The sequence below is a fragment of the Ceratotherium simum genome, chromosome 2 (genome assembly GCF_057802395.1).
Source record: "Ceratotherium simum simum isolate JZ-2026a chromosome 2, ASM5780239v1, whole genome shotgun sequence".
Lineage (NCBI taxonomy): Eukaryota > Metazoa > Chordata > Mammalia > Perissodactyla > Rhinocerotidae > Ceratotherium > Ceratotherium simum.
Genome location: NC_141901.1, coordinates 24,236,489 through 24,263,691, shown reverse-complemented (window position 1 = coordinate 24,263,691; position 27,203 = coordinate 24,236,489). Strand labels below are relative to the sequence as shown.

At 46.5% G+C, this 27,203-nt stretch overlaps 1 protein-coding gene across 2 annotated transcripts; it reads right to left on the bottom strand.

Annotated features, from left to right (window-relative positions):
• Positions 1–1,764: 1,764 nt before the first annotated feature.
• Positions 1,765–13,852, bottom strand: BATF3 (basic leucine zipper ATF-like transcription factor 3). Of its 2 annotated transcripts, none has more exons than XM_014783247.2 (3): positions 13,709–13,852; positions 10,865–10,969; positions 1,765–2,266 (listed from the first exon to the last, which is right to left on the bottom strand). In XM_014783247.2, the coding sequence occupies exons 1-3, from the start codon at positions 13,784–13,786 to the stop codon at positions 2,081–2,083; spliced, it is 369 nt and encodes a 122-aa protein (XP_014638733.2). In that variant the 5' UTR covers positions 13,787–13,852; the 3' UTR covers positions 1,765–2,080. The 2 variants fall into 2 exon arrangements, with proteins under 2 accessions (XP_014638733.2, XP_087295433.1); XM_087439307.1 differs by lacking the exon at positions 13,709–13,852 and adding an exon at positions 11,252–13,124.
• Positions 13,853–27,203: the final 13,351 nt, after the last annotated feature.

The window sequence follows — 27,203 nt, the reverse complement described above, 5'->3', positions numbered from 1 at the left end:
GAAGCCAGGAGAACACGGAAGTACTGCAGGATCTGGTTGAGACCCAGCCAGAGAGTAAAGCACTCCCTTCAGGGACAGAAAGTGCTGGGTTGAAAGACAGCAGCAGCACAATGCCTGCAGGTATAAGGCACACACTTGATGTGTTCATACTCAGCCACACAGGCCCCTGGGAACCTGGCTCCGAGTTCACCCTTCGTGGATGGGCTGCTCATCTGGACTGCACAGTCCTGGCCAGCCTTGTGAGGTGCTGACAGAGGGTCACACCACATTTAGACACCAGCTGAGCAGGACCCTGCCCCAACTCTCCTTGTGGCATGGCTTCAGCCTGGCTATCAACTCTACAGTGGGTCAGGAGTCACACCACCTGGGGCTGCAACCTGGTTCAGCGACTCACCCACGGGTGACCCTGAGCAATTCGCTTTCCCCTGCTGCACCCCTCATCTGCAAAATGAAGGGGTCAGGCTGGACGATTTTAAAGTCTCTTGTGCTAAATAATTCCACCATTCCCCTGAGACAGCTGCATTCAGGAAGCTTCGGCTTTGTACTGCCAGCAGGCATCAGCCCTGTTCTCTAGCAGCGGCCTTCTGATGCCTCTGACAAGGGAAATCTTGCAGGCAGCCGTCAGCCTGCAGAGTTAGAGACCAGGAAGAGCTCCTCATAGGCAGGGGAAGCCTTTCCCAGGAAAGAGGAGGCTTGTGGGAGTAGCCAATACAAATACTTGCACAAAGTCAGCAAGTCCATTGCCCCTGGCAGGGGCTGCATTCTATCTCTTTCTTGTTTCTTCTTTTTTAACCATGTACATTTACAACAAAGCACTTTCCTTTCTGTTCCCATTTCTCGTTTCCTTTATGATGCAATGTATCCACCCTCCATAACTCCCTCATTCCAGGGAAAAAGAGAATTGGAGAGGGATAGGAAGTGCCCTCCCATTTTGCTTTTCTCGCTGGGGCCACCTTCAACTTGGCTTGGTTCTGCTTTTCCTTAAAGAATAGAGTTGGATGGGGGCTGGCCCCGTGGCTTAGCGGTTAAGTGTGCACGCTCTGCTACTGGCGGCCCGGGTTTGGATCCCAGGCGTGCACTGACGCACCGCTTGTCCGGCCATGCTGAGGCCGAGTCCCACAAACAGCAACTAGAAGGATGTGCAACTATGATATACAACTATCTACTGGGGCTTTGGGGAGGGAAAAAAAAAGGAGGAGGATTGGTAGCAGATGTTAGCTCAGGGCTGATCTTCCTCACAAAAAAAAAAAAAAGAATAAAGTTGGACGGGACTTTTGAAAGGAAAATGTTCTCCTCTCCTAACCTACCCAAATGGTTGTTTAAAAGAGACAGATTTCCCCATTCAATTGGGAATCAGACTAATATAAAGTAAATTTGTCCCCTGATCCTATGCCTATTTATGGAATGGGAGGTGACCCAGGAGTATACAGAGCAGCTGGGAAAACCAGCCTGGAATAGAAAATCCTCCGTGACGGTCCAGCATGGGTGGGAGAACTGACCAAGATGGAGGGCTACGCAAAGCATAAGACAAGCACGAGTCACACCCAGCACGCCCCATCGTGACCCAGCTTGGGTGGCAGGGAAGTCCCATGGGCCTTGACTCTGCAGCCCCCAAAGGTGCCTCCTCCATCTAGCATGGATGTGGCTGTAGGCGAGATGACCAGAAGGGGGATGCAAGACCCACAAGACGCAAAACAACAGAAGATGACCTCTTCAGGAAGAGGAAATGTATTGTGTCTCTAAATTCCAAGAACCTGGCAAAAGGAGAGATGATAATCATCTTTATTACCCAAATTCCAGAGGAAATGATTCTGCATAACAGCGGAACCTACTAGCTGCCAAAGTGGATAAAAAGTGACTCCTGAGGGTGCTCTCCCTGCCTGGATCCACTCGAGGCTCTGAGAGTCAGGTGCCTGCGGGAGTGTCTGGCTGAGCTCAGTCTGCTGAGGACACGGCCGGAGCTCCGAGGAGGTGGCCTGGCCACAGGTCCCTGTGTACACAAGATGCGGAGAGAGCCCTCCTCCCAGGTGTAAAAAAGACCAAGGCTCCTCACCCGGCAGAGGAGGATGGTCCTTGGGCTTCATCGGGGCAGGCAGCCGGCCACAGGGTCCGGCCGTGGCACGGGCACAAAGTTCATGGGGCACAGCAGCAGCGGGCACATCTTCTCATGCTCCTTGAGGGCCTCGCTCAGGTGCTTCAGCTCCTCTGTCAGCTTCCCGATCTCTCTCCGCAGCACTGTGTTTTCTTGCTCCAGGCACTCATATTCCTGGGGAAGGCAGAGAACGGACAAAATCGTCTCTGAAACCACATTCTCTTCCTCTGTCCTCCTGGCAGATCTAACCCGCGCCAGGATGCTCACCTCCTTCCCAGGAAACCTTTCTCGTTAACCATGTCCCCCTCCACCACTCATATGTATTCATTTGTTTAATGTCTCTCTCCTCCCGCCAGGATGAGAGGTTCATGAGGGCAGGGCTTTGATTTTCGAATCAACTTTATTGAGGTCTAATTTACATATAATATCTATTTTAAGTGTATAATTCAGTGAGTTTCGACAAGTGTAAACAGCTATATTGATCAAGACATAGAACATTTCCATCACTCTGAAAAGTTCCCTCATGTTCCTTTGCAGTCAGCCTTTCCTCCCCTCACTGCTGATCTGCTTTCTAAAGGTCTCTGTTGGGTCCACTGTCATAGCCCCAGCTCCTGGAACAGTGCCTAGAATATAACAAATGTTTCTGGAGTGCTGAGTAAATGAATGAAAATACCCCTCGCCTTGGCTTTGCTCCAACAGTCATTTGTTAAGTTTCTACCACATCAGAGTTCACAGAGGCTTACAACTGGAGGGGATCATAGAGAGCCCTTAGTCCAACCCATGCAATGTAGAAAACTTCCCTCTGTAATTCTAGCTCCGTGCTGGGCAGAGGGTGAATTACAGAGGGTGCTGGGCACACTCTCCTTCAAAGGACGGTCCTTGCCATTTCTGAGCTGCTCCATTACAAAGCTCTTCTTTGTACTGATCCAAAATTTCTCTCTCTTTCAAACCCACCTATGGGGCTCGGTTCCACCTTATGGAACCACATAGAGTAAATTCAAAACTTTTTCAACATCACAGTTCTTGAAACATTAAGAGACAGCTCCATACCACTTCCCCTTAGGTGTCCTCTGAGCTCAACTGTCTCAGGTCCTCTGAGTCCCTTGGGTTTTAGGACCTTCAGTCCCTTTGCCCTCCTGGAGGCCATCCCCAACACACACGCCAATTTGCCAGGAGCTCTGAGAACATATTACTCCCAAAACGCAGTGCATGATTCCAGGGATCGCCTGACCATGCAGAGGGCAGATGTGTAGAGATGGTCTGCTCTGGGCTAGACCCAAGCCCACAGCCATCTTGCTCTGGGGATTTTCCCTGAGCTGGCAGAGAAGTGCAAGCTTCATCTGCACCTGCTGCTTCACCGTCTATACTTGGATGATTGAGGTTTTGGAGCCCAAGGGCGGGCTTTACATCCACCGCTACTGAATTTCACCCTGTTCGCTTGGGCATCTTCCAGCCTAGCAAAATCTTTTTGAATCTTGATTGTGTCAGCTCATGGATTAGTGATACCACACAGCTATCAGCTGTCCACTAACTTGATAAACCGGTCTTCCTTCTCTTCATCCAAGTCATTAATAAGTTCTACAATACTCGGCCAACGGCAGAGCCCTATGGCATACCAATAGAGACCCTTTTAAGGCTGACAATCTCATTTAAATCTTGCTGAAATGTTGTTTTCAATAATTTCTAGGTTGATTCATATGGTTAGGCTTTGTTGTACCATGCACACCATGCATTTCCTGAATTGGGGGCCCAATCTTGTGATGGATTTATCCATCACATCTTTCTTCTTACTGCTATTGTTTAAGAAATATCATTAAAAGTCTGATCTTCTTACAGGCCCTGAGGCACACACAAATTCTCAACTCTGCCCCTGTGCTAATGCGGGTTCTCCTCAACTGGACTGCCTTCCTCTTTTTCTGTGTGGCCCCAGCTCAAGCCCACCACCTCCAGGAAGGCTTCCCTCATCACAGCACCTAATAGAACCACATCTCTCATTGTGTGTGCTGTTCAGTCTTGTATCATATTCAATCTTACTTATGTTAAATAAGATCTCTCCCCAAAGATCAGAAATATATAGGACATAGGGGCCTCTGCTACCCTCTCCTGTACCCCTGCCTGACAGGTCCTAGTGCCAGCATCTACGTGCTCAGTGACCCTCAGCCTTAGTCCTCCATCTCCATCTCTTACCCACTTCCTTCCCTCCTCCCGCTCTAGGAACCTTCCTCTCTCTCAGAACAAGGGATCCAGAGGGGCTGCATGCAGAGGCCATTTGAGCTATTCCTCTGCCTCTGCCTTTCCCAGGCAGGCTCTCAGGGTGGTCTGGAATACTCTCCAAGGCAGCAGGCCTCACACTTCTCCCCGCAGGCTGTCCTGGGTCCGTTTGGCTTCAGGAGTACGTGGCCCCATTCTGCCTTCAGCCCTCCTCCATGCCTACCACCCCCAACTCCTCACGCTCTCCTCTCGCCTCTGACAAGCTCTAGCCCTAGAGTCAGAATACAAACCAGCGACAAGCCCTCCACGGGCAAGGGGAGGGTCTGGATGGGAGGATGGGGATGGAGGCCTAGGTATCATAGGAGAGGAGGGAGAGAGGCTGTAGTTCTGTGTAGAGTGCATACACACACACACACACACACCAACACACACACACACACACTCTCCACCCTGCAGCTAGAAATGCTCTTCACCTCCAAGTAAGATGGAGAATAGATTTGAATGGTTCCAATGAGCTAACATTTTAATTAGATTCCAAAGAATAGGAAACTCGCTTCCTGTGGCAGAATATTCCAGACTGCCTTTCTGTATTTACTGAATTGTGTGGCAAGATGCCGTGAGCTTCTGAGCTTTATCTCTTGAAGTCACCAGGGGTTGTGCCGCCTCAGGCCTTCCTGAGGGACCATCGCCTTCCCCAAACCCCAGCTCAGAGGGGCTTCATAGCTGCCGTCACAGGCCACCCAGAAGGCCCCTTGTCTGCCTTCTCTGCAGGGACTTTCTCTCCTGGAATTTAAGTTTTACTCATAAATCTGCTGAGGGACTTTTATCAAGCTGAGGAATCAAAAGGAGAGAAGTCAAAATCTTCTTCAGGTGAGACCAGTTCAACAACAATACAAAGAGGAGCCGGGAAGAGAGGAAGGGGAGGTGAGAGAACACTGAGAGGGAGCAGAGCGGAAAGAGGAAGACCCCCTCCACACCGAGAAGAAATGACCTGGACTCAACACCCGTGGAAAATAATCAGAGCACATTAGACCCTTTGTGATTTCTGAAGAGATGATCAGTTTAGCCCAAATTTTGCTGAGTTTTGAATCCTCTCCCCCAGGAGGTTTTGAGGTTACCGTGCTGCCTGCCCAGGGTATTTGCCAGGACATAGTCACAAAACAGAGACCTAAAAATTAGAGGCGGTGAAATCACTGCAAATCCCAGATCTGCCTCAGAAAGTACTGTCTAGGACAGTGATTCTCAACTGGGGTGATTTGGCAGTCCCCAGGAGACATCTAGAGTGTCTGGAGACAGTTGGGGTTGTCACAACTGTGAAAGGTGGTGCCACTGCATCTAGTGGATAGAGGCCAGGGGTGCTGCTCAGCATCCTACAGTGCACAGGACAGGCCCCACAAGGAATTATCCGGCCCCAAATGTCAATAACGCCGAAGTTGAGAAACCCTGCTCCAGGCATCTACCAGAGGTTGATGGAGGAATGTGGGGCTGTCTGGGAGGATTCGGGGTCCCGGATGCCTTTGAGGCAGAAGAAAGGATCAAAGACTGGTAAAGAAGCTAATGTGGGTACCCGGGACCAGGTGTGACAACGAAGGGGGTAAGGAAATGAGAGGGAGGCAAAGGCCATCAGAGGTCACAGTCACACACAGACCACATTCCACCAGCGAGAAAACAAACTCTGAGAGGTATGGTAACTTTTCCAAGGTCACGCAGACTTGGGACGTGATTGCTGATTTCAAGGTCAACTGAACTCTCATGCGATGACAGCAATTCTGCTTTCGCTTGGCAGTGCCTGGGCCCAAATTTCCCCATGGTGGTTACCAGCAGTCAAGGGTAGTAAGAGCTCAGGATTTTACAATAAGTCTATTTCCAAGCTTTAAGCTAATATACTTCCCAGCACAAAAATTGTGTCACCAGCAAGGGCTGTACAAATTAGTGTCATCATCAGTTTCTAAACCAAGTGGGGACTGACATGAGGCATTCTCTTAGAATATGCAATATCTGAAAAAACCATGGCAACACATACCACAATCATGTTGCCCAAGAATTTTGTCAGTTTGTGACATTTGGGGCTCCTGAGGATGGCATCGCTGCTTTCCTTTTCTGACTCAAAATTCTTTCTCAGTCTTACACCTTGGTGTGCCTGGCTCAAACCAGTCTGACCCACTTCTGAGCCACTGTTCAGCTTGTCTAGAGACCTGGACTGTTCACTTGGGTTCTCATTTGTGAACGTGGACTCAGGCGTGTGCCTAATGTTCAGAGATGAATAGAGGTCGAAATCCCCATGAGAGGTGTAAGCGCCTTGAAGGGATGATTTGAAAAGCCACCGTGAACACCGAGGTACACAGATACTCATTAGGAACCGCTTCTCATCACTGCAGTCCGACTTCTAACAACCACTACCCTGAGGGGAAATTCAGACTGAAGAGCAACCCTAGTCTCTCTCTGGTTTTACCAGCTCAGGCCCTTCCCCAGCCCTGCCCTCCAAGGAGGTCCTGCCTTGATGGACAGGCCTCTGGCTCTGGACATGGAGAACTGGGAGGGAAGGGAGGCAGCCGAGAAACACAAGAGCTGGCACAGGAGAAGGTTTTTCAGGGTGTTGGAGGTGAGAGAGGCTCAATAATAGTTGGGGTGAGTGAGCGAGGTGGGCAGGACAGAAAGGTGGGAATTTTAAACATCTTGCCCTACATATTTCCCTTCATGGTATTCAAGAAAGGCAAATAAAGATCTTGAGTTACTTTGAGATATTTAGCAATGCTACCCCACAGTATGGGACAGAGGAGTTTATGCGATAGAGGCTTCACTCAAAGCTCTTTTGATGGGCTAACCCTGCTCTCCCGAGGGAGCAGCAGGCAGTCATGGCTACCAGGTGGCCTTTTGCTGCACCCCTTGGTGTCTCCCAATTAGCTGGCCTCATTCCAGGTTTGAGGGGAAAGTTTCTATGCACTGTGTCGGGCTCTCACTTTCCCCACCCTAGATGTGGCCTTGGAGCCCCAGGGGCCCCAAGGGGCTTTCTGCCGTGACCCCTAACAGTGTGCTAGGCACCCTGCCTTCAACTCACTAGAGCACAGTAAAATTATTCTTCACGGTACTTTTTTGTGTGTGTGGGGAAGATTAGCCCTGAGCTAACATCTGCTGCGAATCCTCCTCTTTTTGCTGAGGAAGATTGGCCCTGGGCTAACATCTGTGCCCATCTTCCTTTATTTTATATGTGGGACGCCTGCCACAGCACGGCTTGATAAGCGGTGTGTAGGTCCACGCCTGGGGTCCAAAGCTGCAAACCCTGGACTGCCAAAGCAGAGTGCATGAACTTAACCACTATGCCACCGGGCCAGCTCCCCTCAACATATTTTTTAACCAGACACCCACTGTCAATAAGGAGATATTTTTCAAAGTTTAAAAAAGAGTCTTTTTTTTTTTTTTACTACATTTACTTTTTTTTTTTCACTGTGTTGGCCATACAGAGCATAGATCCCTATAACTATGATGCCCTTCTGGAAGGAGCCAAGGAATTAACAGGGGAGGGATTATACATGTGGTGCCCTTCAGTCCAGAGATGACGTTCCTCGTCTGCTACATGTATTTCCATGTTCCTAAGCCAGCCACCTGCTCCCTCACACCATCTTGTGACCAATGACACTTGTGTGTAGCTCGTGACAGCAAAGGTGTGGGCTACAGCTTTGGGGTCTGTATATGGATGGAGCCACTGTCCCGGCCTCCTTGACACTGTGTTTCTCAACAAAACTGGCCTTGCTGAGGTGATCTGCCAGTGGTGCATGATCTTGATCCACTCTCCCACCTCCACAGAGAAAGAGGAGAAGGGGTGTTCTTCCCTGGAGGAACTGGGTTTCACATCAATCAGCCCCATTTCTGGAGAGGGCACTTGGCATAATTAGTCATGTCTACAGATAGCAGAACAGGTTAGGAACCCTATAGAACCGCCTCTCACCCACGGTTCTAAGAGGGAGTAGGCAGAAGTAAATGTGGCACCACCCCTAAGTTTCCCAGGCACCTGGTTCATTTGATTATCAAATCCAGCCATGACAGAAATTGAGAGAGACTTATTTTTTTTAACACTGTAGTAAAGTATTTATGTGACCGTCTGTGGTAGGCGGAATAATGGTCCCCAAAGACGTCTAGATCCAATCTCTGGAACCCGTGAATACGTTACCTTACATGGCAAAAGGGACTCTGCGGATGCGATTAAGTGAAGAACCTTAAAACGGGGAGATTATCCTGGATTATGCAGGTGAGCCCAATGTAATCACGAGGGTCCTTATAAGTAAAACAAGGAGTCAGTAGACAGAGAAGGATATGTGACAATGGAAACAGTGTCAGCCGGCCAGTGCTGGCTTTGAAGATGGGAGAGGACCACAAGCCAAGGAACACGGAAGCCTCTAGAGGCTGGAAAAAGCAAGAAAACAGATTCTTCTCAGAGCCTCCAGAAGGAATGCAACCCTGTCAACACCTTGATTTGAGCCCAGTGAGACCCATTTCAGACACCTGACCTCCAAACCGTATGATAATAAATTTATGTTGCTGTTAAGCCACCAAATTTGTCGTGATTTGTTACAGCAGCCATAGGAAATGAATATATCTTCCTTGGGAACTCCTGTGCTTTGCAAAGACAGGAATGAGAGCTTACTCCTCTCTTTGTGACCTAAGGGCAATGCCTTGCCCATAGGAGTGCTTAATAAATATTTGTGGAATGAATCTACTCGACCTTGCTCCATGAAATATCCTATCCAAGTCATTTAGTCACCGCTACACACATAATCACTTGGGACTTACAACGAAGCGTCTTCTAGTGTTTTTTGATGTTAATGCACCTGGCTGGGACTAGAAGCTTCATGAGAGGAAGGGCCCAGGCTGTCCAGCTGGCACATGTGGTTTGAACACAGGGCCATGCACTGTGAGTAGCAAGTTCCCTCGGGAGTTATTTGGTAACGTGAAGCTAGAACCAGGATTGCTCCAGGAGCAAGGGGGAAGGAAGAGAGGAGGCAGAGGGCATCCCCATTCTTCTGTGGAAATTTTACAAAACAAATAAAGGCTAAGAAGGACCGTCCCTGACCCTAGTCTGAAGACCATAGTTTCTTTCTACGGCCCAGCCTTCCTACTTCTAGGAAAGAATCTGACATTTATAATTTATGCCATGCTATGAATTTTTATCAGTGGGTCACCTCTCCCCAGAGTTTGTGCATCGCATATCTGTTCTCTGTTTATTGTTAAAGGGTTTTCAGAGATTGTCATTCCCCCTCATAACACCTCAGAATCTCCTACGCTGTCAACTCCCCCAGAGTGGCCCTGCTGAGACAATCTACGACAAGAAAGCATGGCAGGAGAGAGCTAAATTAAAATCCTTAATTATTCACACCAACCCTGTGCAAAGACAAGAGCACGGGACTGTCACCAATTCCTTGGACAGATCCTCGGATGCCTTCAATGCCAGGTCCTGATATGGGGCAGTTCCCAGGTCCTGGCTGTGCGATTATGTGGGATTATGTATAGGGGTTGAGAGAAATGGAAGATTTTAGGATAAATCCCAGGTTCCTGATTTGGGTGATGAGAAAGACGTCTAGCTCCATTAACTACAATTTGAAGACAGTGAGAAGAGAAAGTCTCAGCGTAAACAGACACTCCATTATGACTCTGCTGCATCCAAGGAACCTGAAGCAGACCCATTTGGAGACATCTAAGCAGACATTGGAGATATGGGGTCTAGGGCCCAGGACAGAAGTCTTGCCTGGAATAATCAATGCCTACCTGACAGTAATCAATGTTGGCAGCTGATATCGGAAGAACAGATTAATAGATTAAATCTTCCTGGGTGAGAAGAAAAAACAGCAGAGTCTGAAACCCTGGTCACCACCACCATTTAAGAAAACAGACAGTTAGAAAATCTAACAAAGAAACTGAGAAAAAAAGTGGTTAAGAAGGTCAGGGGAAGTAGGAAATGTGGTCTTTTAGAAGCTAAGGACCTTGAAAGCAGGTTTCAAGAAGGGGAGGGTCAATGGTGTCAAATGTTTCAGCAAGGTCAAGCATGACAAGACTAGAAAGAGGGCAGTGCCAGGGCACTAGTGGCCTCAGTGGGTGCAGCCTCTGTAGGAAGAGTGTGTGTGTGTGTGCGTGTGTGCGCGCGCGCACGCGCGCTGGGTGGGGAGAGGGGAGCAGAAATGAAATCACAGAGGATTAGGGAATAAACAGGAACTGAGGACATGGAGACAGCAGGTCTCTTTTTAAGGAGCAGAAAATTGAGGGATGAAAAGAAAAGAAATGAGGCACTAGCTTGAAAGGGAATCAGGATCAAGAGGAGATCTCATTTTGTTTTGATTTATAATGAAGGAAACTTGAGTGTGAGATGCAACCAGTGGGTGAGGGAGAAATGAAGATGCCAGTGAGTGAAGAATCAGAACACTGGGCTGGAAGCATGCAGCAGAATCAGATGTGCATGCGGCTGAATTGGTGACGAGCAGGACGTGACCTCAGGGCCACCACCACAGTGCAGGGCGGAGGACAGCTCCTCTCCGTGGCCCTAACGTGGCTCTGCCCCAACTACAGTCTCACCTCGTGGAGTTTGTCGGCCTTCTGGGTCTGCTTCTTCCGACTTCTCTGAGCAGCAACTCGGTTTTTTTCTCTCCTTCGGACCTTCCTGTCATCATCCTCAGGGCTCTGGGGGAAAGTGTTTGGTCAGGTGTGACGCTGAGGCCCCTCGCCTCACCCTTCTCTGCCCTCTCTTCACTCAGCGTTGCTTATCGAGCTTCACCATCTTATTTGCAGTCACAGGTGCTCGTTGCTACACCAGTAGGAGAACAGGAGCCCCTTGTTATGGAGCATTCACCATGTGCCATGGCTGTGCTCAGCTGTTAATCCCCATGACCACCTTGAGAGTGTGTGGTGTGACCGCCATTTAAAAGATGAGGAATAAGAAACTCAGAGACGTTAGGAACTTACTCCAGGTATCACAGCTAGTAAGTGGGTGAATGGGAAGTGGAACTCAGGTCTGTTGGACTCCAAACCAACGTTCATAAACCTCTACCCCACAGGGCGTGAGCCTGGAAGAGTTGTGGTGTCAACGTTGTTCATCTGAGAAGGGGAAAGGCAGAAGGCATCTGCGATGTGGAACTTGCTATGTGCGAGGCCTTCTATTACCATACACAAACAGGTACTCTTGATATGGTCTGCAAATCGTGATGACACACAACTAATTGCAACCCCATCACTCTATCAACACCTCAAATGATCTTAAACACTACAGGCAATATGCTCATTTGAACAACGCTTGACTGACATTTTCTTTCACAGGTCAGAGCGAATCAGAAAGCACATTTATGATGCGTCTTGAAAGCTCTTGGCTATATAAGAGATTTAACCAAACCTAGTCAAATCCTTCAAGAGTTATCCTGAAACAGGCCGGCAGAAAAATGCACCTACCATGGTAAAAACACTCCATTCAGTTATAGAAAACATGGAGAAGTAAAGCAGTATTTGCTTCCAGAACCCTGTGAGAAGATACTAAGGAGTGGGGGGTAGAAATACTACCTTTAAAGAGTTTAAAAGCCCAGAGGTTAGTGGGATACAAACACAGGAAAGCCACTCAATTATTAATATTAATGGAAAGCAAATCTGATAACATAAAACAATGGATATTTTCAGTTATCATTTTATCTAGTCTCATATTCCAAACAAGAGGGACAAATATCATCTCCCCGAGTTACAGCCCGGTAAAGAATTTTCAGCATATGCAAGAATATAAAGCGATAAAAGGAGAATGAATACCATATACAGAAATAATATAACACACAGAAGAGGCCTGGAGACAGTGTTCAAGGAAACAGACAAGGTGTTAAAACATAGTCTTTTAGAGGCAAAGAAGTCTTGGTAAACACAACCAGAAGAAGACCACAGAGGGGAAATGTGGTGTCAAGGACAGAACTTTAGTGTAGAAATGCATGCTTCTGGTTTTGTCTCTTACTGTCAACTTGGCCTTGGAGACATGGCTTAAATTCTCCGAATTTTCAGTTTTCTCATTTATTGTGTGATTCATTCATTCTTTCAATAAGTATTAACTGTTCCTGCCATGTGCCAGGGGCCTGTCCTGGGCACGGGAGATCCACGCCCTGAACAAACGGTCAGTAATCTCTGCAGCCATCATTCTAAAAGCCTAATGCTTGGGGCTGGCAGAAGAGAAAAGGCGAATTCATCCTAGCTCCTAGCACCCTGTGTGCCCTCAATAACGTCTGTTGAGGTTGCTGCTCCTTTTTAATCAATCCCCCACAGTGCCTGTCACCAAATCATGCCTCTCTGTTCATAATCAGAAAGTCACAGGGCACAACGAAGCAGGCTGCATACTGCCCTCTGGGAGCTGACGCTAAACCGGACTGATCACCTATCACATGGTCCCCCCGACAGCCCAGCAGAAACGTTTAATCAAGACAGGACGTGGGGATTAACATATTATTAACCATATCTCAATTAGTTCTCATAAAAATCATGAGAGGTTGAGATTATTATATGCATTTTACAGGGAGGGAAACTGAGGCTTGGAGAAGTTAAGCAAGTTGCCTAAGGCTACTCAGTCTGTGTGTGGCAAATTCGAGGCCCAAACTCCGATCCGTGTGACTCTCTAGCGTCACCCGATGACACTACGGGCCAGGCACCGAACTGGGAAGAGGGGCATAACGACGAAAAGACTCAGTCCTAAAGAACCTGAGTGGGAAGTTCTCGGACGGCCGTTCCTGCGGGCAACCTTGTCTCAGAGTACGCAGTTGGAAATGTGGCCGGGACAGCGCGGGACTGGATGCGGGCGAGGGGTTTCCACCAGCGGAGGGGTGGAACCTGCCAACTGCGGGCCCCCACCCCGCACCCCCAGGCTGATCGCTCCCGAGTTCTCCATTCGGGCGGCAGTCGGAGGAGGGTAGATGTCGGGAGCGCCTGGGCACCAGCCGCTCCTTCGGGCTGAATTTCCCCTCTCCGCGCCCTGGCCCCCCCGCCTCGGAGCGGCCGGAAGGGCCACGCGCGCCGACGGTGGGATGGCAGCAGGCGGCGGCGCAAGGATGGCGAGACACCCGGGGCAACGCGGACAACACGTGCCGGGGAGCGTGGACCGGGCCCGGCCCCGCCAGGCGTCGGCGCCCTCCGGTCTCTCCTCGTCCCCGGGCGCAGGAGCTGGTTCACCATCCCGGACGCCGCGGGCACTGTGCGTGCGCCCGGGTCGGCCCGGCAGAGACGCACGCCCGGGCTCCTGGACCGCCTTCGGGCCCCCACTCCCTCTGGTCTCTGGCTCCCGCAGCGCCCTCCACCCCAGCACTCAGCAATCACCACCCGGGAACCCAGCGCCCAGCTCCTCGCGCCCCCCGGCACCCCCACCCTCTCATCCCTGCGGTCCTCCTGGGGCTTCTAGTTCACTACCTGCGGCTGCGGCTGGTTCCCGGGTGCCGCGACGCTCCTCTGCAGGACGCTGCCGGCGGCCGGGGGCCCTTGCGACATGCCGGGCGCTCCTCCGGCCCGGCCCGCCCCGCCGCGCAGCCTCGCGGAGGAGCGGCCGCGCGGCCCGCCGCGCCCTGCACGCGGGGCGCTGCCTACCGGCGCTCGCCCGCCACCCGCATCCTCGCGCCCCCGCACCTGCTGGCCGCCGGCCCTCCGCCCCGCCCCCGGGCTTCCCGCTCTCCCGGCTCGCGCGGCCGCTGCGCGTCGCCCGGGTTTCCCCACCCCCCGGTCCCGGCCCGCCGTCCTTCCCGTCCCCAAGTCTGCCCCGCCCCCTCCTTCTCCCACCTCCGCCTCATTTCCTCCTCTCCCCGCCCTTTCGCCGCGCTTCGGGGTCCCAAATCCCACCCCTGTCGCGGCTTTCCGCTGGGGCCCCTCTCTTCGTGGAAGTCACGTGGTGGCTCCGAAACCCTGGAGGCAACGTGAAGCCCACCCACAAGAGGCGACGCTGGGGCGGGCGCAGGTCCGGGAGGCGCGGCGCAACTTTTGGGGTCTTTCAGCCGCTGTCGGAGAACTCAGCTTGAGAAACACAAGTGGGTGGTTTGGGGTTGGTGGTTTTTCCCCGGGTCCCATCACGGCATCTTCCTGAGCATCAGCCCCGCCTCCCCCCAGCGCAGGGGTCACGGTTTCGGGGGACTTTCTCCGCGCGGATCAGTCATCCCGGCGCCACTCTCACTCCTTCCGAGGCCCTCGGTCTTCCCGCCCGGGAGGCTCAGGCCAGGGCAGGGGGCAGCCGGCTTTACCGAGTCCCACTGCGCACCCTGAGAGCCACGGGCGCCCCAGGGCCTTTCTGCGGGGAGCACCTGCTCTGCCTTCACCGGTCCCGCCGGGCTGTGGGAGGGAGCAAGGTGGGAGCACCCTGGGGCCGCCAGGGTGAATTCCCTCGGTGGAGGGTGGGGAGGAGGAGGTTGTCCGGGAGAGAAACAGTGACCGGGCTTCCCTGAGAGCGAATCTGCCACGGTGCAAGTCACTATTGACGGGTTCGGGAATCTGGACTCGCCATGCTAATGTTAAAGGGGCCAGATCCTTTCTGTTTTTCAAGATTCAAGTGGCAGATGCGTGACTTCACGCCAAACTGGGGACGGGTTAAAGGGACTGCGCTTTCCTGTCCACCTACCTGTCAGTTACAAGATGCCAAGTCAAGCAGTGTTGTTACGTGGTCCCAGCAGAGAAACAACGAGCGGTTACGGGTTTGTGGTCTGCATACTGTGAACACGGGCAAAGAAAGATAACCGCGAACCTGGGTGGGAGGGTGAGAACCAAGACCAGGAGATCAGACGTGCCTTTCGAGTGCGGTCGCTTAAGCCTTCAGGCTCGCGGGCAGCAGCGGGGATGCGGCTCGGGCACTTCGGACTCCCAGTCTAGTGCACGTGGCTCTCTGCCAAGATTTAAGACCCTAGCAAAACCTTTGAAAAGCAGCTTGCGTGAACTTGGCTGCCGGGCAGAGGGCAGGAAAGCAAGTGGAGATTCTTGTCTGTGTGAGCAGGGGCTTCAGCCAGACAACCGAGAGGAGAGTGCAGGTTCTAGGCAGCCGGAGGACAGAGGGTGGGCGCAGCACTTTAAGCGACAGTGCCGTACCCCACACCGCCAACGCTGCACAGGGGAGCTATCTCTACACTCGGTTATCTGCCTAGATTTCTCTTCTCATCTCTCTTGTCCTTTTCATCACTCATCATAACTCTTGGTTGCCCGCGGGGCCACGCAGGCACCCCTATGTGCCCAGCACAGCCCTCCACACACAAGTGCTCAGTAAATTTATGGCAGCAGGTCGACTGATAGCCCTCATTCTTGGAAACTTAACAGGACTCTTAACAAGATAGGGAGACCTCTGGGTCAGGTAGTCTTGAATTTTCAGAAGTGCTTTCCCTCCGCAATGTTGTTTATGAGTGGAAAGGGCAAGGTAAAAACACAGCGGACATTTAGGTGCACTCCCACACCGCATTTTGGTTATTGCTACTTTCCTGTTCTCACTGAGCCACACCGCATTCCAAGTCCTCTGGGGCTGTACCTTCCACCTCACTCCTCAGGGAGCCTGAACCCTCGCCCCAACACACAAGAACTCTTCATATAGGCATTGGCCTGCTGTCTTAGTTATTCAAGGGTTTCTTCAAATATATTTAAAGGAAGAGTCTTGGTTAGCTAGTTACCACTTAAGGAACAGATCAGTTTGACCTACATAGCATACATCAAAGTGAATGGATTAAATAATTAGACATAGAAAATAAAATTAGGGAGATAAAGCAGAATTAAATCCTTTATTAAAGCCCTGGGGATAAGACAAAATGGATAGAATTTTCTAAGATGACATGTGATAGAAGAAATCACATTGGAAAGATCTGAATTTAAAAAGAATGTTAAATTGTTTTAGATGACAGTATGACCAGAAATTAAAAATGTATAGATTGGGAAAAATATTCACAGTAAATATGACAAAGAGTTAAAATCTCTATTATATATAAGCCCATGAAAAGGAATAAGAAAAATATTGAGACAATCTCCCAAAGGTAAACTGAACAAGTGACATGAACTGGCATTTCCCAACAGAGGAAATAATCAAGGAAAATAAATAGAGGAAAAATACATATTAAAATAAGAAACGTTTTAAAATATTAAATTAGCAAAATAAAAAGTTGTATCAAATGCTGGTGAGAGTACGGTGAAATTAATACTCTCATATTTCACTGGCATCATTGTAAGTTGGTACAAACCTAATGGAAAGCAATTTTATTGTAACTTTCAAGAACCATGCAAGACTAATCACGTTTTACTGAGTTTTCCCTAGAAAACTTCCAGAAAGTCATCCTAGGAAGATCATTGAAAATACTAAAGAGAAAAAAATACTATATGCATTAAAAGTTCATAATAATATTTTTGAGTGAAAAATTGTAAGCAACATAAATTTCCAATTATAGGTGAATGGCTAAATAAAATATGTTATAGCCATGGGGTAGAATATTATGAATCTTTAAAATTATATGGCAGACAAATTTGCCACATGGAAGATTTATTTAATATGAAGCAAAGTGAGAAAAAAATCAGGATACAAAAAGTACAAGTATAACGTATAAAAATGTGTGCATAACATTACTGTACTGCACACTTAAAAATGGTTAAGATGGTAAATTTTATGTTGTGTTTTTTATACCACAATGAAAAAGTGTGTGCATATGAGAAAAAATTGGAAAAGAATACACAAAAGGGCTAGCTTCTTTGTCTTGGTGGTGGGATTATAAATAATTACTTTTGCTTGTCTTTTTAAACTTTTTGAAAAATGGTTTTATAATGTTAAAACATTTTATATTTACAAGTGATATTGCCTTCCCTGACCCTGAGCTCGTTTGTCACACCAGAATGCCAGCACCTCTCTGACCAAGTAGGATGCTCTAATAACAGCCTGTTTTCTACTTTTTTGTAATATTTGCTGGCTCATTTTATTCTCCTTAAGTCAAAGGAGGAAGAAAAATGAAAATGAAGAAAAGATAAGCAAGAACAAACATTCCAAATGTCTTCTTTTCTTCTTCTACTTATCTTTTTATTTGTATTTTTTTCCTTTGAACTGGGAAGAGAAATTATATTAGAGGATTTGGCAATTTCCTATTACTACCGCAATGACCCTGGATTACATCTTTGGAGGCAGGGAGAGGAGGTGTAGGAGGTTTATAGCTCAGTGATCAAATCCTCTGATGATTCACTTCACAAGAAGACGGTTATTTATAAAAACGAGTTGCTCAAATGCTAGAAACCTTGCCACTATTTCACCTTTATTTTTTTCTTTTAGGGAAACTGGCCTTCCAGGAAAGGCACTTACACTGCTCTTTCTCAGGAGGTGGTCCTGTGGGCTTCTGCTGGGGCTAGAGAAAGGAAAGTTTAAGGCAGAGACCCCTGCGTTTGCTACAGTCTGGCATTGTCTCAGGCACTGTTCTAGGCACTGGGGTGCTGCAGATCCGCACCTCCTGGAGCTCACATTCTAGAGGAGGGAGACAGACGATAGGCAAAAGTATTTAGATGATGATATGGAGAAATATAAAGCAGGGTCGAGAAATAGAGAGTAGTAGAGGGGAAAGCAGAGTACAATTTTAAATAGGGAGGTCAAGCAAGCTTTACCTGAAGGAGGTGAGAGAGGGAGTCATGTGAACAGTCCAGGAGCAATGGTCCAGGCTGCAAGAACAGCAAATGCAAGAGCCCCAGGGAAGTGTGCCTAGCCATTCCAGAAACTGCAGGAGACTCATATGGCTGGAGCGGAGTGAGGAAGGGCTGGATACCAAGAGGTGAGATCAGAAGGCAAAGGGCCAGGTCCTGCAGAGCCATCTGAACTATTATTGGCTTTTACTCAAAGTGAGATGGGAGAACGTTGCAGGCTTTTGAGCAGAGGTGTGACGTGACCTGACTTAAGTTTTTACAGGATCACTTTGGGCACTGTGTAAAGGACAGACTGAAAGGGTGAGGAAGAAACAGGAGTGAGGGTTTGGAAGACGTTGACAGCGATAGAGGCTGAGGCAAATTTGCCAGGAAGTCAATGATCAGAAGCCTCAAGGCCCCTCACTTGCACAGACCCCTTCCAAGGCCTAGAGGGGCCCTAGCAAAGTGTTCACGTGGTGATAGGTTGTAATAAAATTTGCAAAAGTGGGATATTTTAAGCGTAAATGGTTAAGACCACTGTCTCTTTTCACCGCGACTTCCCCCCAGTCCCTTCATGTCTGGTGATGTTGAAGTGGCGGTGGGCATTTGGGGGACCTTGGGAAGGAAGGTTTGTTCAGAGATATATTATATATTGGGATATATGTGTGTGGTTTGCAATCACTTCTGTCGAGAGTCATATTACTGCTAGTTATATGGCTTCCAGGAATATTCCTACTGTCCACTGTGCTAACTCACCTGACAAGGTACATTGTACTGAGACATGAACATTCCTACACTGCCAGCCACCAAATCTATGTGGGTGGCAGAAGAGAAGCAATGTTTGAAGTATACGGCCCTGGAAGCTAATCTCTGAAAATTCTTCAGATCGTCGCACATGTAAAATTATAAGCAGAGGATTCAGTTCTTGTTATGTCTCATCAAAACAGTGTTCCCTCCTGCCAAGAATGAAGTCAACAAGACAGCTTATACAATTATAAATGTACCATAAGGAGTTTGTTGTTGTTGTTGTTAATGGGAGTGGCATATTTAATAAAGCTTGAATATGGCATTTTAACTGCTATTTGGAAATATGTTGTGGAACATTTTCAATCAAAGTTAAAAAGTACAGACTCTTGATTTGTTCTTATATGAAGGGCACCATCCTTTGCCAGCTCTAAATTTATTTGTGTATTAAAAAAACTGGGAACAATGTATAAAATTAATGAAATGTAAAAAAGAGATAAAGATAAGCAATTAAAATCAATCGAAAATTTTCTGACCTCAGTAAGCAAATTGCCAGCTCTCAACTTATTTGTGTATTTAAAAAACTGAGAAAAATATATAAAATTAATGAAATGTAAAAAAGAGATAAAGATAAGTAATTAAAATCAATAGAAAATTTTCTGACATCAATAGCAAATTGTAAAAACAAATTTTGGATTATATTAGAAGCAATAATTCATTTAGAAGAAAAACAGATAGAAGCAATGAACAGGTTCTTGTACTGTCTGATGATCCAGTAATGAGGCAGAGTGGATTATATAAACACAATGGAAAAACACAATTCTTGCTGCTCACGTCTGAAATATTGGCATTGGTGAGGATAATATGCTACTACAATGAGGACATTGGTAACAAGTTGGTTAACAAATTGGTTAATGAGTGTCATCAATTCTAAGAATATTTAAGATGAATCACTGGAAAAGAGAACATGACTGCCCTGAAATATTACAACTTACCCGTTAAAAAACGTAGAGCTTTTCCCAAATCTGACAACAATTCTAAAAAATTACATGACATTACTAATAATGCATTGTGAGGCTAAGAGAAATTATCTGACTATTTTTTTAATCAAATTTTCATTCACCACATGGAAAGACTGAATTATCTTTCTAGTCTATTTATAGAAAAATGATATTACAGAATCATTGTCTTATGAAGAGAGCAAAGAGTATGCAGAAAAAAGTATTATGGAGGTATGTCAGGAAATATGGTATTTTTCTTAATTTTTTTGATGTTTTTGGTATTTGTCAGTTTTTTAAATTTGTCATTTGTTATACCTTTTTCTTTTTTTGGGGGGGTGAGGAAGATTTGCCATGAGCTAACATCTGTGCCAGTCTTCTTCTATTTTGTATGTGGGTCGCTGCCTCCGTATGGCTGACAAGTGGTGTAGGTCTGTGCCCGAGATCCAAACCTGTGAACCCCAGCTGCCGCCGAAGCACAGCACACCGGACTTAACCACTACGCCACAGGGCCAGCCTCCTGTTGTACCTTTTTTTCAGAATGAGAAAATTACATTCTTAATTCTAGTCCTGTTGTTCAACCATCAATGACACTGTAGTCGAGATGAGCAGGTAGCTGGCACCTAATAGTCAGCTACCTAACTTTACAACCTTTAGTATTTTTATGATTCTTGCTCACAGGTGATAGTAAAGTCTAGAATCAATTGAAAAGCACATAGAAGAAAAAGACTCCCTGTTATCCAACCATCCACACAGAGATAACTCTGTTAATATTTTGGCGTATTGTTTTGTTTTGTTTTGTTTTTTTATTTATTTTTTCCCCCAAAGCCCCAGTAGATAGTTGTATGTCATAGTTGCACTTCCTTCTAGTTGCTGTATGTGGGACGCGGCCTCAGCATGGCTGGAGAAGCGGTGCGTCGGTGCGAGCCCGGGATCCGAACCCCGGGCCGCCAGCAGCAGAGTGCGCACACTTAACCGCTAAGCCACGGGGCCGGCCCTGGCATATTGTGATGGTTAATTTTATGTGTCCACTTCACTGGACGAAGGGACACCCATATAGCTGGTAAAACATTATTTCTGGTGTGTCTGTGAGAGTGTCTCTGGAAGAAAGTAGCATTTGATTCAGTAAAGAACATCGCCCTCACCAGTGCAGGTGGGCATCGTCCAATCCATTGAGGGCTCAACTGGAGCAAAAAGGCGAAGGAAGGGTGAATTCTCTGTCTCTTCTTGAGCTGGGACATCCGTCTTCTGCTCTTGGACATCGGAGCTTCTGGTTTTCGGGCCTTCGGACTCCGGGACTTAACACCAGTGGCCTCCTAGTTCTCAGGCCTTTGGGCTCAGACTGAATTACCCCACCGGCTTTCCCAGTTCTCCAGCTTGCAGACGGCAGATTGTGGGATTTCTGAGCCTTCATAACCATGCAAGACAATTCCTATTAAAAAAATCCCCTCTTATGTATATATCTCTATATGTCCTATTGGTTCTGTTTCTCTGGAGAACACTGACTAATACACATAGGTTTCTTTCTCACATTTTTTAATGCAAGTATGTACACATATATGTATTTATGTGCATGAAATCACACTCTAACCTGCTTTTTCACTTAAGAACATCATAAACCTCTTTCCATGACAATAAATATGCATCTACATCATCATATTAAATATGCATAGTATTCCATTGTAGAAATATACCATAGCTGATGTATCTATTACTCTTTGTTTACAATTATTCCATATGTGTAAACAACATTGTTATAAATATCATTGTATTAGTCTGCTCAGCCTGCCATAACAAAATACCACAGACTGGGTGGCTTCAACAACAGAAATTTATTTCTCATAGTTCTAGAGGCTGGAAAGTCCAAGATCAAGGTGCCAGCCAATTTGGTTACTGGCGAAGACTGTTGCTGGCTTGTAGATGGCCGCCTTCTCCCTGTGTCCTCGCACGGTGGAGAGAGAGAGAAGTCCCTCTTTTCCTCTTCTTATAAGATCACAGTCCTATTGTATTAGGGCCCCACGCTTATGACCTCATTTAACCTTAATTACCTCTTAAAGACCCTATCTCCAGATACAGTCACATTGTGGGTTAGGGCTCAACATATGAATTTGGGGGACATAATTTAGTCCATAGCAATTGTTGTACCCACATATTTCTGCATTTGTCTGATTATGGCATTAGCTTTAATTCCTAGGAATACAATTGCTAATCAAAAGGAATATACACATTTTCAAGGTATCTAACACTGTGGGAGATCAAGATTTGGCCACCCTGAAATATTTCTCTTTACTTTGATTATTTTCTCTGACGGACATTTGACCTTCCCCAAACTGCCTGAAGAATTTAACATAGAAGACCTGTTCCAGGAAGGAGTTACTATCTGATGGCTGTAATATAATGTAAAATAGATGTTACAATAGGAAAGGCACCAACGGGCCCCTCTTATCAAAAATTCTGTCTCTTCCCAGCCACATTCTCTAGGTGGCCCTGCTAGGAGTTGCCAGACAAACATTTACATTTATAAGGCAAATCTCCATTTGTAAAGGTATCTCCCTCTCTGTATTGGGAAGAGGGGGGATGACCTCATTTCTAGAAACTTATCAATGTGGAAGGTGAGGCCTTAAATCTGCATAATAACCTTACTCTTGTTTACTGTGCTTTTCTGGTAATCTCCCGTAACTGACTCCCCCCATCCCCAACATCCTCCTTTGTCTTTGGCTGAACACAGTATTTAAGATGAGAATCTCTGCTATCATGTTGAGAAACTCAGTTTCCATGGTTTCTCCCATGTATACATGTTATTAAACTTGGTATTATTTTCTCCTGCTAACCTGTCTTTTAATTATTTGGCCAGCCAGAAGAACCTGAAGGGAAAGGGCGGAGGGAGATTCTCCCTCTTCCCCGACAACACATATTACAAAATAGCCTTGCAATTAATAGACCTGCCAGCAGTGTATGAAACTCCTACTAGCTAATTAGGTACCATTTTTAGATGGATTACAGTTCAGGGTCAGAAGAACTGAACTTGTTTCTCAGGTCATTTGTTGGACTCCTGATAAGGAAGGAAAAAAAACAGGAACAGATACATCTAAGACGAAGGCCTGCCCAAGACAACGTGTGAAGTGTTGTTTTCAGCAACTTCCCTTCCATAGCCCCATCTATCCATTTCCCGGAGCTGTCTCCCTGGTGCCCAGGATTCCCTGAGGGGCAGGCAAACCAGGTGAAGCTCTGGGCTCTACAGCCTAATCCAAAAAAAAACTTAATCCTCCATGCAGACTTCCACCCCTCAGGCTTTTGTCTCCCCTGTCAGAGAGGAAAGGCAAGGACAGCCAGTCAAACTGGGTATTCATACTACCTCTACTAAAGGTGAGTTCATGTTAAAAGGAAAAGTACAGAAGATGCATTGACACAGAGGACAAATACTGAATGGTGGGATTTTAGGTTCTATGGCTCTAGAAGTGGGGAAGAGATTTGGGGAAGAACCTTAATCACATTATATTAGGTTATTATCCTCTTGCTCCTATGTATAGAATTGACCCTGAAAAAGGAGAAAGGAAAAAGAAAAAGGCAAAAAGGGGGGGGGAGGAGACAGAAAAAGAAAAGAAGTTACTCATGGCAAGATGCCAGTGAGTGACTCTATCTGGACCATAGAAGGTTCTGGAATAGAGGCTGAGAAATTGAAGTGACTGGTTCTATACCTGTTCTTGTTCTGTCTCTCTCTCTGTCTGTCTGCCTCTCTCTGCCTCTCTGATCTCTGCAGCTCTGACTGCCTCCTAGTTGTTGCTGCTCTGAGCTCCGTCCTCCATCCTTGGCCCTGCTCCTCCATTCTGAATCTTTCCATCTAGTCTTTCTCCACCAAGACCTTTCTCCTGGGCCTCTCTCTTGGGATAGCCCATGGACACCTCAGCCTCAGCATGAGCAGCACTAAGTTCATCATCCACCCAAACACACTCCACTGTCCCATAGTCTGGTGCCAACAGCTGTCCAGCCATCCCAGCAGAGAGCATGGGGGCATTTTCTGCCAGCCCCACACCCAATCAATCTCTAAAGGCTATGGTTCTTACACCAGGGCTGATCTGGGTTTTGTGGGGCCTGAAACTGATACCACTTAGGGCACCCTCTTTAAGAAAAATAATTAAATTTAGATGTTAAAATTAAAAATTAAATATAAGAAAATAAATCTTAACAAAATACCACAAATACGACGAAAATTCAGAAAATGGCATACCTTTTTTTTTTTCATCAATGGCTAAAATACTCCATATGCTTTTATTTCATATGTTTTTTGGCTGTGTACTGTTTGACCACCTCTTCCTACAACAGTGCTTTTGAAAGTTATTTTTACAGAGATAAGAAAGATCATTCAATGTTTTCTTTGTTTGAAACTATTTTATTACTGATAGTTGAGATACATAAATCATGTAATTCTACAGAGATATACCTGCTGCTCACTCCCTAAAAACACAGGAGTTCTCGTCAATTCTATTCTGTATGATTCCCATCAAAAAGTCTGTGTATGTATAGCTGTATCAGCTGCAATGTCAGATACATGCCAGACAGTGAGAACTGCCTTTTTGACTAGGCTTCTGTGAGAACCAAATCCCCCACTTTTACATAGCTAATGGTTGGAAGAATCAGCCACCGACTAGCTTTGACTCTGTATATTTCAAACTTCCACTGCCCGCTTACTTCTGGTGCTGGCACTGTAGGACACATTCCTATCACAATCACCTCTGCCCTGCACCTTCTCATCGCCATGCCAGGTGAGTTGGTCTAGTGGGTGTTGGGACAATCCTAGAAGCCATTCCTACAGCAGGATCCTGGCAAAAACAACTCTATACTCCCAAACTAATTGTATACCAACTCAACTCCCCTTCACTCTCTCTCAAAAATGCCCATGGTCACCCCAGTGCCACTAACAGAAGAGGAAATATGTTGGAGGGAAAGTTGGAGTGGAAAGAGATAATAGTCTTAACTAAGTGCAGTTAACATATCTTTCTTTTGCAAATTTTACAAAAATATATGACCACATGAACACAGTGCTCTGACCCCACCCGGGGTCTTGGAAGGGTATAAGTGATGGACCTGCAGCTTACATTTCACTAGTTTCACAGTAAATCCATTTCTGCTTCTATCTCCAAACATCTCAGGAATCCCTCCCTCCTTTCATTTCCCCGAACCCCCACATCTTCTTTCATTTGGACCATAGAACAGCCCTGTGATAGGCCTTCCTTCTCCTGCCCTCATGGGCCTTCAGTCCACCTAAAATGCAAAATTGTCACATGACTCCTGTATTTAAAACCTTTCCTTGGCTCTCCTTTGTCACCAGGATGAAGCACAACTCCATTTGGCCTCCGCGGCTCTTCCCACCTCTCCAACCTTCTCTTCCCCCTCAACCCACCTCACCCCTTATGCTCAAGCAGTGAAAGGACTGCTTGGGGTCCTCCAGACCACACCAAGATGTTTCCACTCTCTATGGCTGCTGTCTTTCTGCTTCCCTCTTCTCTTTTCCACACATATCCCCTTCCCACCCTAACTCAGTTGGCTTAATGAACATTTCCTGCTCTCTCAAGAAGTGGCTTAAGCATCTCTCCCTCCATAAAGACTTTCCTTGACAATCGGAATTAACTACACACTTTTTTTCTCCACTACTCTACTTGTTTATAAAGTTTGAAATTTTTTTTATTTATATAAGAAATACATGAATGTACTCCCATCATAAAACACATTGTCAACCATTACAGAAAAATTGAAAGTGACTATCACTCCCTTCCAGTCATTAATTTGGTGTGTATCTTTTTAGTTGTTGTATATATATTAGTGCCCTCCTCCTCATTTACACATCTCTCTTCCCCTACTAGATTCGAAACCCTATGAGGGCAAAGGCAAGGTCTTATTCATCACGCTGTCCCCACTCCCCAACCTAGTGCCTAGTTGTAGGAATATACAGCATTAGAAATAAGGGCATTGAAGCGCAGAGAGCTAAAGAACTTGTCCAGTTTTACCCAGAATAGTGGTGGAATTAGCATTCAAACTCAGGCAGAGCATGCACTTACTAAAGGTTTAATTGACTAATATATACACTGGGGCAAGTGGCATGTGAATTACAAGGGCTGTCCCCAGACAAGGTCCAGCACATAGCATTCAAGTAGATGTGAGTGTGCTTAATGACTTATATAAGCATCACGTTAGCATACTTCACACACAAGTAATTAATTTTTCTTTTTTCCCCCTAGTTTTGTTTCCTATGGGAAGACATCTAGTAAAATAGTGTTTTAATTCACTGTGCAATGCTGGTATCTAGCGCAGCCCTAAATTACGGCATACTATGGGAATTATAATGGCCTAGTATCTGAAGAGATTGCTCATTATTCTCTTCAAGACATTTGTGACTCGCTTTAAAAAACAATTTCACTCATTTCCAGTAGGACCTACCCCTATCTACGACTAATTTGTGGTTTCCTTGGAGGCATCTCTGACTTCTGGTTGAGTCTAGCACAGAGTTGGGCTCATGACACAGGTCACATATCTGCTGAATGAGTAAGCTGTGAAGGACTTCCACTGGCAACGCAGTAGATTTCATTAGAAGGAGAATAATAGCTTTGGTATTCCCCCAAACATTCAAGATAGGTACCTGGGGCTGCTTTGAGATATCTCTTTTCTTTCTTAACGATTGTCCATGCTGTTGGCTTGTTTAGGGCAGAAAAGAGCTTTAGGTTTGTGTAACAAAGCACCACAGCCAGCTTCTCAAAGGGAGTGAGCTAGTTTGTTATTTCTATCCAATAGACCTCAGGTACATAAAATGGGATTAATCTTTATTCTTGGTTCTTTATACTCTGTCATCATTGTTTCATGATGGACTTCTTTTAATTCTTTGTTACTTATTTATTCATTAATAATATAACAAACATCTCTAAACCCATCACCTAACCCAAGAACACTGAAAATCTCTTTTATTTACTTCTATGCTCCTGTCTGTTGAGTCCCCCCTTCCCCCCAATAATCCTAAATTTTGTGTTTATCCTTTTGTTGCTGTTCTTTTATTAAACTTTTTTTTTTTTTTTTTGCTGAGGAAGATTCACCCTGAGCTAACATGGGTGCCAATCTTTCCCTGTTTTTTAGTATGTGGGCCTCCAGCACAGCATGGCCGCTAACAGAGCAGTGTAGGTCTGCACCCAGGAACCAAACCCAGGCTGCCAAAGCAGAGCATACCAAACTTCACCACCAGGCCATCAGGACTGGCCCTTATTAAACGTTTTTATTTTGAGATATTTGTAGGTTCGCTTGCAATGAGATCCCATATGCCCTTTACCCAGTTTCCACCGTGGTAAAATCTTGCAAAACTATAGTACCATGTCACAACCAGATATTGACATTGATACAGTCACAATACAGAACATTTCCATCACCACAAGGATCACCATGTTGCCAATATCTTTTGCTTGGCCCACCCTCTCCTCAGCTTAACCTGCCAATCTGTTCTCCGTTTCTATAATTTTGTCATTTCAAGAATATTGTATAAATGTGGTCATGCAGTATATACTCTCTTGAGATTGATT